The sequence below is a fragment of the Quercus robur genome, chromosome 1 (genome assembly GCF_932294415.1).
Source record: "Quercus robur chromosome 1, dhQueRobu3.1, whole genome shotgun sequence".
NCBI lineage: Eukaryota > Viridiplantae > Streptophyta > Magnoliopsida > Fagales > Fagaceae > Quercus > Quercus robur.
In genome coordinates, this window is record NC_065534.1 from 22,880,768 (window position 1) to 22,898,153 (window position 17,386).

The 17,386-nt window shown below is 34.7% G+C and overlaps 1 protein-coding gene across 2 annotated transcripts; it reads right to left on the reverse strand.

Moving 5' to 3' along the window:
* Positions 1-1,913: 1,913 nt before the first annotated feature.
* On the reverse strand, positions 1,914-13,963 carry LOC126725863 (uncharacterized). Of its 2 annotated transcripts, none has more exons than XM_050430866.1 (19): positions 13,593-13,963; positions 12,768-12,871; positions 12,508-12,594; positions 12,297-12,372; positions 12,121-12,195; positions 11,955-12,008; positions 10,826-10,885; positions 10,606-10,722; positions 9,251-9,345; positions 8,951-9,159; positions 7,324-7,421; positions 6,988-7,091; positions 6,664-6,829; positions 6,240-6,362; positions 4,864-4,946; positions 4,214-4,355; positions 4,053-4,082; positions 3,722-3,792; positions 1,914-3,021 (listed from the first exon to the last, which is right to left on the reverse strand). In XM_050430866.1, the coding sequence occupies exons 1-19, from the start codon at positions 13,629-13,631 to the stop codon at positions 2,190-2,192; spliced, it is 2,565 nt and encodes an 854-aa protein (XP_050286823.1). In that variant the 5' UTR covers positions 13,632-13,963; the 3' UTR covers positions 1,914-2,189. The 2 variants fall into 2 exon arrangements, with proteins under 2 accessions (XP_050286823.1, XP_050286813.1); XM_050430856.1 differs by having other exon boundaries at positions 1,914-3,024.
* Between the last annotated feature and the right edge of the window lie 3,423 nt (positions 13,964-17,386).

Here is a 17,386-nt window from a genome sequence, read left to right on the forward strand (position 1 = left end):
TTTTTTAAGAAATGATATGTGCACACAATTTTTACAATATTTTTACAACAAATTTTAAATGGCAGGTTGTTATTGTTGGATTAAAAAAGTAATCTCAGTGTTAAATTCAAATTTTAACTAATAATAACTAATTACCTGTGATTTGTTATGAAAATATTGTAAAAATATTGTAAAAATTATGTGCACATATCATTTCTTAAAAAAAAAAAAAAAAAAAAGTGAAATGTGGCAATGGCATTGCCGAAATAGGAGGGGAATTTTTTTTTCCCCTCCTATTTCGGCAATGCCATTGCCACATTTCACCTTTTTTTTTTTTTTTTTAAGAAATGATATGTGCACATAATTTTTACAATATTTTCACAACAAATCACAGGTAATTAGTTATTATTAGTTAAAATTTGAATTTAACACTGAGATTACTTTTTTAATCCAACAATAACAACCTGCCACTTAAAATTTGTTGTAAAAATTGTGTGCACATATCATTTCTTAAAAAAAAAAAAAAAAAAGTGAAATGTGGCAATGGCATTGCCGAAATAGGAGGGAAAAAAAATAATTTCCCCTCCTATTTCGGCAATGCCATTGCCACGTTTGGTTTTCCTTGCGCGCACTCACACTTCGAGCATCCACTCGGGCAGCAGGTATGAGCAGAAGGAATTTCGATGATGGTGTTGCCGAAAATCAAAAATTTCTCTCTCCCACTTTTTTTCTTTCTCTCTCCTATTTTTGTTGAATTTCGGCAACGGTATTGCCGAAATTCACTCTCTTTCCTCAAATTCCTAAATAAGTTGGAACAGTACCTATAACACAAATTAACTTCGAATTTAGCAATATTCAGCCAAAAGACTCGTGAAATATACTACGGACCGTAAAACACGAAAAATTCTTAGGTACTCTCGGAATATAGATAAATAATACTCCCTCTTCTCACATTCATGATAAATCTCACATTGAATTTAATGAATAGAACCCATCGTGAATGTAAAAAGAGAGAATTATTCTCCATACTCCAAGAATACCTAAGTATTACTCGTAACAAAACCTTCTCTATAATATAAGTGTAATACTTAACTCTATGATATTATTTTATTTATGACAGTTAGTTGTTCATATTTTGTAAAAAACACAAAACCGTCTTTAGTATTGTTTTATATTAAAATACAACTCTAAATATAGACACGTCCTCACATTTGCACCTCTTACCATTTATCTTTACTGATGTTTAATAATATGCACATAAAACAATACTATAAGAAAGTTGCGTAACTTCAAAGGCTTCGAATTACACACCATAAATCACAAATGGACAATGAGTACTTTTCCCACATTTTAATTATTTGCTGCAATATACGCACATCAACTATAATATATTATAATATATTAAGTAGTCTTAAGAACATCATTCACATCTACTTATGGCTTATTGACTGCTACATAACAATTGTGTCAAAAATAAAATAAATCAATGTTGCTCCAATCACAACCAGTCCTGTCAACAGTGCTCAATGTTGTGTCTAGCCTTACTCAATTATTAGCTCCATATACAACGATCATCTTAGAGATTGAGCTACAGTAGTAGCCAAGAATGACAGTCAAAACCAGGAAACAAAAGCAAAATAATAACTCCCCGGGCTCAAAAGGAAAAACGCAAAGCAGACCAATATCGATTATTGAACCCCGGTCTGTCTTCTAATAAGTGAGGTGACTTACAAGGTGAGAAAGTCTATATATTGGATGCATGAGAAGGAGACTACATATATTGGAAGCATAAAATAAGTATTGCTAATAAGGAAACAAGAGCTAAGAAAACAATCAAATTACCCAATGATAAAATATGCTCCGAACATCCCAAACTGCCCCTAAAGGAGAATGGGTAAATAAAAGTCCGACTGATATAAAAATAACAATAACGATTTTAGCAAGAATAAATATGATTATGATGGATCTGGGAAACCCCATAAATCAGTAACAAAGAGGAAACAAAACCTTGAATGATAAACAACAACAAAGTATAACAAATAACTAATAAAGATCAATAACCATGACACAGACTACTATCAAGTCCACTTAAGAAAACAAAATTATACTGTACATACATCTGCTGCATAGGACCATGTGCCAACCAAAAATGGGGTCCATTGCTGTCGGATCCTATTTTAAGGTTGAAACATAGCAGCGTCCACCCACAGTCACTCTAAAACAGCAACCTCTTGATCGACCCTCCAATAATTTGCATCATTGAACTCCTTCATTCCAGGTCCACCCTCGTCGGAACTCTCCTTCTCTGATACCTTTTGTACAATGTTTCGCTTCAATGGCCCTGCTTCCCCAACTATCCCCTCCTTAAGAGCCTGTTCCATAGCCTTCTCAGTACCTTCTAATTCAACACCTACAAACTCAACATCCTCTTCAAACAATGAGGGCACAGCAGCAGATCTCTGACTCGAATCACTACCTACTGAACCATCACCACTAGAAGCTGTAGTGGTTGAAGAGCCATTTGGAAGTATGGATTCTCCACTTGATGGGGAACTAGCATCAGAAGTCACTAACTGATCTTGACTAGAAGGATTTGCATCAGAGTTATCATGATCCACAAATGGATTCACGCTTGAACCACCAACTTGTTGCAGATCAGATGAATCGCCCCATCCCACCCAATCAGGTAAAGGCCTATCTCCAAACAACTCCTCATTGTCAGGTGTCTCAAACCTGAAGAATCCTAAATCATGGGAACCACTTGCCTTCTCATTTTCCTTGTTCAAAATCCCACCATTCACGGAACCACTCCCAGTAAACCCGTTCAGGAAGTTCACATTTGAACTAGATGTGCCATTGACAGAATCTTTGCTTTCAGCCAACTCCTCATCCTCTCCAACCACCACTTCATCATCACTACTGCTGTTACCACCATTTGCAGTTCCATTTAAGTTTATGTCATCCATCATCTCTGATGTACTCACAGGTGCATGACCAATTCTTTCGTCTTGGAATGCAAACCAGTTGGAATTTGTGAACAGACTACTGTTTTAAAGGAGAGAAAAATATTAACTTTCATCTTCATCTTAACATGATTTAGTTACACAAAAGAACAAATTATAATAATACACAATGCTGGCCAATACAAAGTTCTTACACTACTAAATACAATCATGTAATTTTATTTTATATATATATATATATAAGTAATGAAGTTTTATTGAAATTCAAATATACTTTACGTTCTTGATAATAAGAAAAGGACAGAATAGAATCATGTAATCTTTGATCTCATCCTTTATCTGACCTATTATTGTGGGAAGAGGAAATAATATTTCTTTCTTTCTTTCTTTTTTCTTCTTTTTTTTTAATAAGTTTTTGCCCCAAGGGTCAGTTCTTGGTTCCTTCTTAGAATGAAGTTTGTTCTCTGACACTCTCTCTTTTTCCACTAATACCAAATTCAGTAGCACAAACAATGATTGCATTTAGAGCACCAAAAATCAAAATCAGGAAGAGGTTGGACCAGCAAATAAGGAGCACTGTAGTGATACCATTTGGCATGTTCCCTTCTGAACCACATGCCAGTTAAGGAATCCTAAAATAAGTTCAATAGTACAAAATGCTATGCAAAGCTATTACGAGTCATCCTCGCTTGCAAACAATATCTTCCCAGTCAAAAATTCATTAGCATGTCCCGAGTTCTTCCTTGATATACTTTAAACAAAATCATTTACAAACATACCTCCCTTGGTCATCGCCTAGCCTCAAGGATGATATCACAACCTCAGCAGATTCATCATCAAAGTAGACATCCTGCATATTGGTTATCAAAGGAAGATATTTCAATATAAAATTCAATAACAACATATGAGTTCAAACTTCCTCTTTGCTTTGTTATTATTGTCTCACAACCCATGCATTCTAGATATTTTTTTTGGGATAACCTATGCATTCTTGATCCTTTTTACTTTTCCAAAAGTGATTCAAGCTGAATAAAACATAATCACGCATCAATGTTTAACAATCAAATCAGGAAAAGAATTCCAGTTATTCAGGAGTTCCCAAACAATTACCTCATCATCACGATCAAGGGTTCCGTGGTCCTGTAACCATGATGATACAAAAAATTAAACTGAAAAGTAAATTCAAACCCACTCACCCCCCAGGGGGAAAAGGGAAAAATATGACAGAAAAGGATGGAATGGCTATGATTAGAAAGCATCTAACTAATTACCTCTTCGGCATCTTCATTCCCGTAGATTTTGTAGCGGAAGGCCTGGCTCAAATTATTTGCTAGAGCTGCTACATCATAATCTCTATCATGAAGGTCATCGTCATCACTATCCCTTGTCCTATCTTGCAATGCAGTTGGACGGCTGAAAATAGTGAAAGAAAATAAAAAGGATCAAAGGAGTTGAAAAGAGATCGAGAACATGGTGGACAGACTAACATAGAGATCCAATCAAAAGGGAAAATATAAGTGATTAAATAGACGTGACCTTTTTGGTTTAACAGCAATGAATGCAACTGCACCGTAGCACAATGATTTAAAACCTCACTAATCCCAATATTGTTTTGAAAGGAAAAAATGAACAAACAATTTATCATACATTTTGTCAGATCCCTCATATATTAGAACAATTCAAATCTCACTTTTTTGGCAAGAATATCCTGTAAAACACAACTCCATTTACAACTTACACTATCTCCCCAAAAGTTGTCAACTAAAAATCTCCAAATCTCATATTTGCCAAAAAAAAAAAAATACACCTAGTTAGGCCAAGGGCTTGAAGAGAAAGCATAAGAATTTTTACTGACTCCAATCACAAAAAATAAATAAATAAAAAATACATGGCATGGCATATAAATGAGGCAAAATCATACCCACAAGCCCATCGATATACATTTTCAACTGCGTTGCGCTCCTGCAGAACAGTAGCTTGCCACTCATTCCATTCACTATTTTCCTATAAAGAACACAAGGAAATATCAAATATAAAACATTAGCCACTTAAGCATTCACAACGGTGGAGCTAAAGTTTTTAGCTTTTAGCATCTCAAAAACCCACTTTATCTATTTTAACACACTATTTTACAATACACCCAACATCAATAGTTCCATTTTTTTTAGCAATTCATTTAAATGTTCTTTCTTTATTTTTTTTATTCTTCATCTCTTTCCCTCTCTTCCTCTCTCTCTCTCTCTCTCTCTCTCTCTCTTCTTTGAAGCAAACGGGCAAGAACAACAATCACGCACTGGCCAGCAACAAAAGTGTCTACAGAAACAGAAGTTTCAAAGCTACTGACAAGAGGACAGCAAGACTTTATGCAATTAGAGAAGCACCATCAAAGGCAAAGGAGATAGGTCAAGCAAGGGTTATTTTGATGGTTCCAAACAAAGAGATACAAAATCTGCTACAAAAAAGAAGATACTGGCTTGGAGAATCTACCAGATATAAGACATTCTGGAGTTAGGGGATCTGATTTGGGAATAGAGGATGCTGGCCGTGCAGCCCTTGGTTGACGAACAGAGAGGGATGAGAGAGAGTGAGAATTCAGAGATGAGAGAGAGAGAGAGAGTGGGTCTGGCCTGAAATGGAGAGGGTGAGGAACGAGAGAGAGAGGAGCTGAATGATAGAAAAAGAATAAAAAAATCTTAATAGCAAGTTGTCAAATTTTTTTAAATATGGCACCATCAACGTAGCACAGATTTTGTAGTTTGTGGTGCTAAAAATAGCATTTTAGCAATTTAACACCATCATTGTGAATACCCTAAAAGATGTCACAAAAACTCATCCTTAAATGTACTCAAGACAGTTTCCGTTATTTTATTTTATCAATGATAGATACCAACAATCCACCAAATACCTCATACAGAGCCAGTAAGAGAAAATACTGATATTTTTATATGAATTGAAAAAAAAAAAAAAAAAAAAAAAAAAAAAAAAAAAAAAAAAAAAGAAGAAGAAGAAGAAGAAGAAAAGAGAGGAAATTTTTGGAGATTGTGCAACTTTTTTCAGGAGCACATAAAAGAGTGCTCTAAGGATAAGTAAAACTAATAATCATGTCTGCATTGAATACGAAAGATACACCAAATATCCAGGCTGTAAAGTGAAAAGGAGGTATTTTTCAGAACTCATCCAGTATTAGTCAGAGCACCCAAAAAATTATCTTATGAAAATTATACACACTTTTACTTTCTGGACAAACAATAGCTCCCAACGGAATTGCTTTATGAAAAAGGAAAATGTATTATCCACCTGTAGATATGCCTGAATGCGGCTTTGGCTGTTTCCGAACTGAATAAGCTTGTTAGAAATACGAGTGATGTGTCCAAGGTTTCCTGCCCGAGGTGCCCGTTTTCCAGCAGCAGGTATTGTTGGCTACAAAGTCAGGAAAATTTTATAATAATCAGAATTATAAGAACCACCAACAGCTAGGAGAATATAAATGACTATCTACGTAACTACGTGCTATTACAAAAATCGAAGCCCTAAGTACATTTCTCCCTCTCATACATATAATAAAAAAGGAAACCAGAGATGGATACACAACGCTATGTATTCCTTTTTTATTGGTTTGATCATTATGGGTTTTTCTTTTATGCTGCTTTGGCACTTTTGATTCAGCACAGCATTTATAGATGTACTATTATGGTATTTGAAAATCATAAAAGCCAGTCACCTGATCATTGTCACCAGAAAGAATTGGATTTTTATCCATTTGGAGAAACCTTCCAATCAAATTGCAATCTTGAAGTAGATGATTAACAATAGTATCACTCTTGCTTTCCAAACATGACAATATGATACTCTCCACATGATGATGTAATGAGTTATTGTATGGGTACCTGCATTAGTTAAAAGCACAGATAAGAATCTAAAAACCATACATCTTCAGTCAAACTAAAATAAAAGAAGCAACACATCTTGCAAGCACAATCAAGCTTTCTCTAGACACGAATAAAATTGCCTATCATGCATTCAAAACCACAAAATGAAAGCTTACTCAAAGAAAAGATCAATGACTCGTCGAATGGTTCCCGAGCTGACCAATTCATTCTCTGCAGCATCATTGCCCGTTCTCAATAGTACTGCAAGGAACTCCACAGTCTGGAACAAAGAGCAAAGTATTTAAAAATAAAAATAAAATTAGATGTCCAAAAGACATCAATATGATCAGTCTCGCACAGACAAGAGTTTTTTAAACTGAATTCTGAATGCTATACGGGCTTAGAATAGATGACAGCTGACTCTGTTTTTTTACTCCACTCAAGTTCAAATTTGTGATTAGGCTCAAATTTGTCTCTTGCATATTGAGTTCATAATAAATAAATAAGCCAACCTTTAAACGATGCTTCCCAAGTGGAGGCCTCAATTCTCCATATGTTGTAGGCAGTATCTTCTCATCAGAAGACACATTTAGAAGTGTAAGCAAGTCACCTGCAAAACAAAAGTGGTATAATTGACAGTTTGGCAGGCATAAAGACACCACTATTAGCGAGGCTATTAGGTTGTGTTTAATATGGCACGTATGGAATTACAGTAATAGATGCAAGTTTGTAACTTTTAGTTCAAAATTTAAGTAATTTTTTTTTGCTCTAGGTCTTTGAATGGGAGGCACTTTTTAGTATTTACTTTTCTCTCATTTCCTAGGACTTTCTAGATATTCAACGTTTGAGATTATTTTCATTTAGGGACTTCTGTAGTATTTACCAGTACACTAACTTGCTAATGTTGTTCCTCTTCCAATCAAGTTTAAGGCCCATTTAGTAGCAAAACTTGAAGACTGTTTTGTGTGATTTAAATGCTCAAACACGTGGACTTCACTTTTAAGTTATGTGTTTTGTAAGAGAACTCTCATAAATACTGGTATTTAGATAATAGTTCTCACATTAGGTGATTTAAGGCGTGTATTTAGATTTAGAGAGGTGTTTTCAGAACTCAAGTAACAATTTTGAATGGCATTGCTGTGAAAATCATGGGCCCCACACAAATCTGATGTGACAAAGATGGCACCTAACGGTGCATTTTTCTCTCTTTCACAAGCTCTTCAGCTCATATCTCTCTCCGTCTCTCTATAGCTCCATCTCTCACACCTCTCTTCAATTCTCTCTCTCTCTCTCTCTCTCTCTCTCTCTCTCTCTCTCTCTCTCTCTCTCTTCCAGCCACCATTCCTTGGTCTTCTGCCAGTGGTCTTAGCAACTGGTCCTCACTTCATTTTACTCTCCTCTCTTCATCATTGCCGTTGCTACGCAGCACGTCTCTAACCAACCATCAACCCAGTTTTGTATACTCTCTCTTAGGGTTTTTGTGGAGTAAACTTTGTGGATCTGATTTTTCTTGGGTTGATCTGATTTTGTGGCATGGGTTTCTCACTCTTTTGTCGTGTGGGTTATAGATGGTGATCTTCTTCTGCATATTTTTTATTGTGTTTTATTTTTGGCTGGGAGTTCTTTGTGGCTGGGTAAAATTTTACAAAGCTCCTCCAAACAATTAACCAGACCATGGGATCTGGTAAAATTTGTGGCTGGGATTCCTTTGTAAATTTTGAACAATTAAGCATACTGATAACGATCCCAAAATCATAATAGAAGGGGCACATTGACATTGTTGTAATAACAAGGGTGAAAATTGTAAATTTTCATAGTCAAGGGATCAATTTAGATGCAACCCCATGTAAATAGTATTTTAGCCTTAAAACTGACTTGAATATAATTCTATATTGAGAAGAGTAAATTCTGAATTGAAAGAACCTCTCTTCTTGCCAACAAAAAAACCTCTAGCAAGTAGCAAAATGAATAGTGACATGTAATAAGCATCATACGCATATGTAATTTAAACAGGAGCACATCAAACAGCACATTTTGCATTAAAAAAAAACACACACACACACACACACACACACACTAACTTTTTAAACAAATTTCACATCATAAAAAACCAAAGGCAGCAGATATTCACAAACTCACCAAGTTTGGGGAGCATTGCACCAATTGTCTCAGGGTTAATGGTGATTGGAGGCTCATACATATGTTGAGTTCGAAAAGAATGAAACATGGGAGAAGCTGCAACTGATCTTTTAGGATCTAGCAAAGAAATACAGACAGAGAGCGAGTGGACTAGGCCAGATTTTGAATGTGAATCTTCCAATGCATGACCAAATATCCTTGCAACAAAGCTGATATTGACAAAAAGATTTAAGTCTCTCTATAAAGGATGTACAAGTACATAACATGTGTTCAATACACAAAACTGCTCTCAATACAAACCTTGGACTAGAAAGTTTAATGGCTAGGGCTGACGAGGCATTTCGAGTTATAGCACATAGTGTTTCAGCCGCATTAGCATGAACCTCAGGAGTACTCTGGTCCATGTAAAATCAGATATTAGATAAATCATTACAGAAAACACCAGACCAGATTATAAGGGATAAGGGAATATTAAAATAAAATAAAAAACTCATTCCAAACTTCGAATAGACTTTTAAGCTCCATTATAAGCTTTTCTGTTCCAATTTGATCCTTAGATTATAAAAAATTCCAACGCCATCCCCAAAAAGTTTTAATCATTGAACAAATTCAGTACTGTCAATTCGACAAATGACGTCATCATGGAAATTGATGAAGAAGAACATATCAATGGTTACAATGCCATCAATTTTTGTGACAGTATCATCTTCAATATGTTTAGAAGGATTACATTGCTCAAAATAAAAATTTACAGAGATGAAATTGTAACTTCTTAAAATCCACCGAACCAAATTGAAACCTTCCCAATATATATATTACACATTCAGTGGGTTTTGAACCCACAAACTAATCCCCCATGACGCATGCATTTTTGTGCGAGAAGTGCCATTTAAGCCAGAGCTCATTGGCAACCAACCCAAATTTTAGGGACCAAAATATACTTTAGCTACAATTATAAAGCATTTCAATTTCAAAAAAGTTAAAAGCTTAGAGTGATAGCAATAAAATGAGGCAGCATGACCTTATCCACATTCTACATCATAGCTAAGATGGTAGAACCAAATATAAAGATAAAGCAGCTCTTTCAGAATTCCACAAGTGGGCCAATCAGGGATACATTCAACCACAACCAAACAGTATTAGAAAGAGAGTGAGAAAGACAACAAATACACACACACAAATTAAATTTGGCTTCTAAATTTGTAAAGTATGGCCTTGTTTAAGCCAGATTTATGAACCTTTGCCAAAGATTGGTAACCTTAACAAAAAACATTTCTCAACAAAACAAATCAAATATCTCTCCAGCCACCCAGACTCTAGCTTCCAATTAGTGCCAAATACAAGGAAGCCATGATTTCATATAATGCTAAAAACACACATTACATGAATTTTCATAGGCGAGACACACACAGAATACAAGAAAATTAAAAGTTAAATCATCCTTAATGGGTTTACTGGTCAACAAGTATAGAAATGAATATTAAAACATACAAAAATACAACATAGCAGACTCAGTGATGGAATTGTAACTTGACACAAAATTCCTATGGCTTCTAAATGAAGTGGAAACTCAACCAGTATGTAAATCCCTTACTATAAATGCAGTAATAAAAGCCCCAGCTGATCCTAAATTAGAAGTGCATTGTATCACTTACTGATGGACTTAGTTTATCCACTATCATTTCTAGCAGATTGCTCTCAGCCAACCATTGCATCACATCTATAAAATTGGGATACACATGGTCATCAGCGCCTACAAGTCGAACCAAAACCTGCATAACAAGCTCACCTCAGATCAACATTCAAACTAAAATATGAAATGCAATTCTTACAACTTGAGAATCAGAAATGAAATAGAAAGTCGTAGTTACTTACCTCCATGATAGATGTAATTCCTATCAAATCGACCAGCTGGCGAAAAACATCCTGATGAGCCTGTAAAGATCAACCAATCAAATATAGTTTTACAAGGACATAAAAGTAGATATAGACAGAAACTTCTATAGATTATAGACAGTACAGACAACTACCATGCCTGTTTCCTGCAGGAAATAGGTAACTGGCTTCAAAGACATTTGTACTCAAGGAACCAAGCCTAGAGGAGAGATCTGTTTTTTTCTTTTTTTGATAAATAATGAAATTTTATTGAACCCAAAAAAAGAATCGTGTCACCCAAGTATACAGGATGTATACAACCGGAGACCAATACAATCAAACACGCAAATTACAAGCATCCATCAAAGGAAAAACAGTAGAAATAGAATGACTGCCTACAACTGACATCCAATCCAGTAACATTTTTAAGAAAAAGTTAGGCAATACACTAACCATCAATCTAGAAAAAGGTTTTACATCCTGTCAAGATTCAAAAGACTAAATAGATATGTAACTTTCAAAATGATAGACCCAACAAAATCACTCTGGTCAGGATTTCATGGTTATATTATCCAAGGATTGGAATTTTCAAACACAAATTTTGCACCCAAAAAAATGCATTGATAGCTTCAAAGATTTCACTAAACAGGCATAAGAAAGCAAAGGGTGAGAGTTAAGTGTTACCAAAAAGACAAGACTCAACAAAGTCAGTCCAGTCAGGATTTCATGGTTATGTTATCCAAGATGCTATTAACACTAGAACAGCAGAATTTTGGCATAAAGGGGCCAACACGATAATACAAAACCCTGAAAAGTTGCTTAATATTAGCAAAGAACTTGAACCCTGCACTATGAGAGCACAAAAACATACTTGGGGGAAATAACATAAAGCCATTTAGGGCATAACTTCATGTACATGAGCAACAATCCCAAGTTATTCTGAGGGTGCAGTTGAGCCACAACCCAAAGCTTACATTAATTTCAGGCACATATAGTTTATGCTGACCATGGGCAAGATGCAATAGATTCAATTTTGTGCACATTGTTGTTTTCTCAACATTACAACGACTCAAATAAGAGGTAAAACTCGAGTTATATACACAATGCAAAAGTTAAGCAAATCACTTACTTGAACATAATTCATAAGTGGGACCGTCTTCCGTATCATAAGGCATACAACAACCTAAAACAATACCAAAAGTAGAAAATCATCAAGTGGTGTGACCGAAGCAAGAGTAGGACAAACATTGCCCAAGAAATTTCAAACAAACCAAGTTTCTTGTATATCAGGATACCTTGCTAAAATACCCGGCCAACAAGGTACTATGAGGACGAGTTGGTTCCAAGAATGAGAAGAGTATGTTCATCAGCTGCAATCACAAGAGAAGGAAACGAAATCATAATCAAAATTATCATATCAACTTCCATCTTCATAGATGACGTGCAATCTTTAATAACCCCAAGCCTGTACCTCCTCTTCCTCGACCAAAGTCTTCAAAATAACATCAATTTCACATGTGAAAACCTCACAGGCAATGAACGGAAACCTATTTCATGAAACAGGTTTTACAAATAACAATCAGTACCAAGTAAAAAAAAGAAAAAACAGTAGGAACTTTGGAAATTGGAAATTTCCTGAATTTTTTTTTTTTTTTTCCCTTTATCAAGTCAGAGAACTATACTTGAAGGCTCGTTTGCTTTCAGATTCCTCTGGGGGTTCTTCAACAATATAACGCAATAACTGCTCCACCTGAGCTCTATCTCGTAGACTGTAGACATAAATATCAAATAGTTACTTTCCCGGATCAACTTCTATGTCATCCAATAAACAGTCTAGAGCTCGAATCAATTACATTTACACCCATGCAACCCAAACATGAAATATGTACAAATAGGACGTAAAAATTAGGTAACAGATATTACAACGGAGAATAAACGTTACAAGTTAATAAGACGACTGTTTAATCCTTTGCATTCTTGAATTATTTCTTCTTCATCTAGCAGCTCTTCCAAAGTAAAATTCTCCTTGTCTAATATTGACTCCACCTGTATAAAAGGACAACACCCAACAAACTTTAATAGGTTAGAGAGTAAAAAGAGATATGGGGTAAAGGACAAAGATTATTTTTTTGATAAGTAACTTTATTAATGTGAAAGAAACCCAAGTTACACAAGGGGTACAAAACCTAAGCAGTAATAGATTACTATACTAAAAAATTCTATATAACTACCACTTAAACAGTCACACATCTTTACTGGTTCACTCTGAAAAAATCACTGATAGACTGATAGTGTTCCGAATTCGAACTCGCAAGGTTAAAAACTTTTCATTATCATCCTTCCCTCCATATCCTCCACAGGTAAATAGGGTTTGTAAAGCAAAATTCGAATTCTGCCGCTTAAAACTAAATTCATATTAATTAAAGACCAAACCAATAAAGCAAATTAAAAATCCAGAAAATTAGAGCCAAAAATGTAAGCATATATAACATCAATTCAGCAACCAAAACTACTAAACCACAGGTTGAATAGTCTAAAGCAAATTCAAATGAAAAAATTGAGTACTATGCTTAAACCCCCCAAAAAAAATTAACAAATTAAAATAAAATGAAATAAACAACAATTAATTGCCATTATATGAACAAAGAGGAAATCTGATGCAGAAAATTCAAAATAAACAGCCTCAACCAAGCTATTCTATTTCATTGAATTGCGGTGGCAGTGATTTAGCATTTTGAAGACTCTGCACAAAAAAAAAATCACATACAGGTGAAGAGGCAGAGAGAGATGTGAGCTTCCAAAACATGTCGAAGAAAGAGCGAGATTCGGCAGGGGTCGAAGCAAGAGCTGTGCAGATCTGTAAACCCTAGAACCGCGAGGAAATCTAGGTCACGGAAAGGGGAGCGGAGAGCTCGAGATTCGAGGGAGCTGTGAGAGATAGACAGAGTAAGGGTCGTTGGAGCTGAAAACCCTAATTTTCGTGAGAGAGATCGAAAAGTGGCCAGGGCCGTGAAGATCGAGATAGAGAGAGAGAGAGGGCAGGCCAAAAAAATCGCAGCTGACCAGTGCGTATTGCTGATGAACGAGAGGGGCAAAAGTACAAAATGTGGTAATCGGGAATTCCCACAAAACCAGTTTATTTTATTTTTGTTTATTGTGGACCTATATATATGCATGTATGTATCTATGTTATGCATGCATGATTGATATTCATAAAAATTATAAATAAATAAATAAGAAAAAGAAGAAGAAATATATCTCATATCTCCTCTTGAGGGTGGAGTTTGCTAGGGTTGTAGGTCACTTGTGATTGTTAGAAAAAATAATTCGGTGCTTTTGAAGCAATGCTCCCGAGGGAGGTCGGAGGCCAAGGCAATGCTCTCTACTTTCAATTGAATGGCACACGGGTCTTATTATACAAGTTTAATTAATGGTATGTACTGTTGTGTTAAATAAGATAACATTGATCCCGAATTATTGGATAATTACTCATTGTAGTATTAAATTATGTTATTATAAGTTCAATTAATTGAATGTGTTGTTATCTTAGATAAGATAATATTGCTCCCGAATTATTGAGTAAGTCATTACAAATCTATCTATAGTATTGTCGGTCCCTTTTATTCTTCTTTTACTTTCATCATCTCTTTTCCCTTCTTTTTTTTCCTTCTTTCATTGTGTGACCCCCCCCCCTCCCCCTCCCCCTCCCCCTCCCCCTCCACCCCCACAAGGTACATCTCGTGCCTATGGGCTGCTATAACTATCCAAGAAGACCACTCGAAAGTGGAAGGATAAAAAAACCCACCCAATGGACTGCTAAGTTACAAGTCTCGAGACACAGGAGTGGGATTCTCTAAAAAGCCAAGGTTGCAGGTGGCCAAGAAGGCCCCTTGGAGAGTTGGGTTCTTAGTAGGAAATGCGAAGGTTGCTTAAAGTCGTCCAATAGGTGAAAGAGAATCCACTAGTTTTGTTTTGATTTGAGTAGGGCTATAATAAGGAATACTTAAACCCTAGGAACCGAAGCCTGTCCATCCTTTGTTTGCGATCGACATTTTGGTAGCAGAGCTTTGAATTTTGTTCCATTCTAGCTGTTTTTACCACAATTCGTTGTTATGATACATACTAAACCCCATATTCCACTTTAGCCAAAAATTTGGCATGTAATGTTCATTTAGCGAAATTTAGGCATTTTCAAACAAAGCATGTTTTCCATACTAATTCTTATGGGGATTTTTCTTTTTCCTAAAGAAATAGGCTAAATTTTATGAGATCTTTTTATAAACTTTTTGATTATTTAATTAGAGTTTGACACACAAAACCTGTTTAAGTAATGGTCAATTCTAGCAATTTACCCTCCAAATTTTGGCTATTTTAATTTTTAGTGACTTTGTTTGAAATTTAGTTGTATATTTATACAAATTTACAATAAGAATTGTGTACAAGTTATTCGTGTAAGGTAAACATGTTAACCTAATTACGTGTCTATTTATCGAGAAATTATAAGATTTACATGGTGGACAAGCATTCTACTAAAAAACTTCCACTTGTTTAAAATTGTTAGTTATAAATTTTTTTAAAATAGGAATTAATTACTGACTCAGCAATTTTAAATAAGTGGAAGTTTTTTAGTGGAATGATAGACAAGTGACGTAGTCGACCAGAGGACTCTATAATTTCTCATATTTATCAAATGAGTTGTGTTAGGTCGTGTCAACCCTAACACAACTTGTTAATTAAATGGGTTATATGAGTCATGTCTTGTCAACCTAGTTTAATAAACAAGTCATCTTAAGGCTGAAGGATATTGAAATAATTATTAAACTTTTTATCTTCATGTCAATTTATATAGTCAAATACTCATGAGTTGACATAATATAAATACAACACATGAACATGATTTGCCACTTAACTTCTTTTTTGTTTTGTCATAATTAAATTTTATTATTTAATTTTATTTAAATTTTTAATTAGTTGATCAAGGGATAAAAAACATCACATCCTCAACAAATTCACAAATTAATAGTTATTGTCAAGATAAAGGATAATGTAATTCAATTATATATATATATATATATATATTGTTAGTTGGGAAGAGATATTTGAACCTTAATGCTCTGTTTGTTTCAATTAATAATTTGATGTAAATATAGTTTTCTGCAGTTTTATGTGTTTGTTAGTATAAAAAAAAAATTCCCATATTTAACTAGGTAGTAGGTAAAGGTATTTTTTATGAAAAACAACTCAATCTTATGTGAAGTTAAACAAGGAAAGTAACTTTATTTCACACAAAGCTAATAAGGAAAGTTAAAAAATAGTTTTCCAACTCATTTTAATATGACTATTAAATATAGAAAAATGAGATAGTTTTCTATAAAAAAAATTAGGAAATTACTATTTAAAAAAAATTAATATTAAAACAAATAAATCATTAAATATATTGGTTAGAAACATAAAATGTGCCAAGTGAACTACTCAACCGATAACTAATATAATTCAATCCAAAAATAGCATTATGAATGACAAAATGCGACCTTGCAACGACCATTTATGGCCACAATCCCCCGTGCAAGATTTGTGATCCGAGAGGCTGTGACGTATGACTCCTTCGGGAAAAAATACCTACGTTGTCGGAGTAGAATATGACTTTTGTTCAAACTTTTTGCGACAATCTCAATATTTAAGTCAACGATATAACACGTGGAGCTTGATGCGAACCATAACGTTTTGAATATTGGTGACAGTTCTGTGCACGTAGCATAACTAAAAACTCTTTTATTCCATCTTTTCTCATGAATCATGATGGTGATGGGTATGGTGACAGCATGGATTATGAGTGATTTGGCAAATAGGTATACGGATCGTGTGTGCGAAAACATTTTGTATTTTCCAATAATACCCTTCAGGACTTCCTTATAAAATAAAATAATAAAATGCCCTTACCTTGCAAAAAGGCCACTCGGACCAGTTTGGACACTTTGTTTTGGTGTCAGTGTCACACACACACACATTGTCACGTGTTTTCCTCTCAAATTCAATTTTTTTGAATTTAACGGTGCTGAGTTGAGTGCAGAGTGTGCACCACCATTAACCCTTTACAAAGTGACTTTCTAGGGGGTTGGGTTAGCACTACTACTAGTTCATCACAGCATTAACAAAAGCTGTGCACAAAAGGGGAGGGTTAAAATTAAAATAAAACAAAAGAGGTAAAGTTAGCAATAATTCAGTGTCATTTTACTCATTATTATGTCAAAGTTGGGTTAAGATAAGAGTGTCTTTATTTGCCATGAGCTCTACTTTTGTTTTTTTTTATTTCTGTTTTTTGGGGCAAATTTCAAAATGCTAAAGGCATGAGGCATGTTAGCATTTTGATCAAATCAAAATGGTTACACTATATGTAGGGGTCGAAAACACGAATAGCTAAGAACAATGCTTGCATTTTTTATCAACACAACTAATTTCTAAACTTAAAAGGGTGAAACTCCACAATGGAAAGATTAGACAGATGATTGAATGTAAGAAAGATAAAAATAGGAACTTTAATTAAGAAAAATTGGTTTCCCA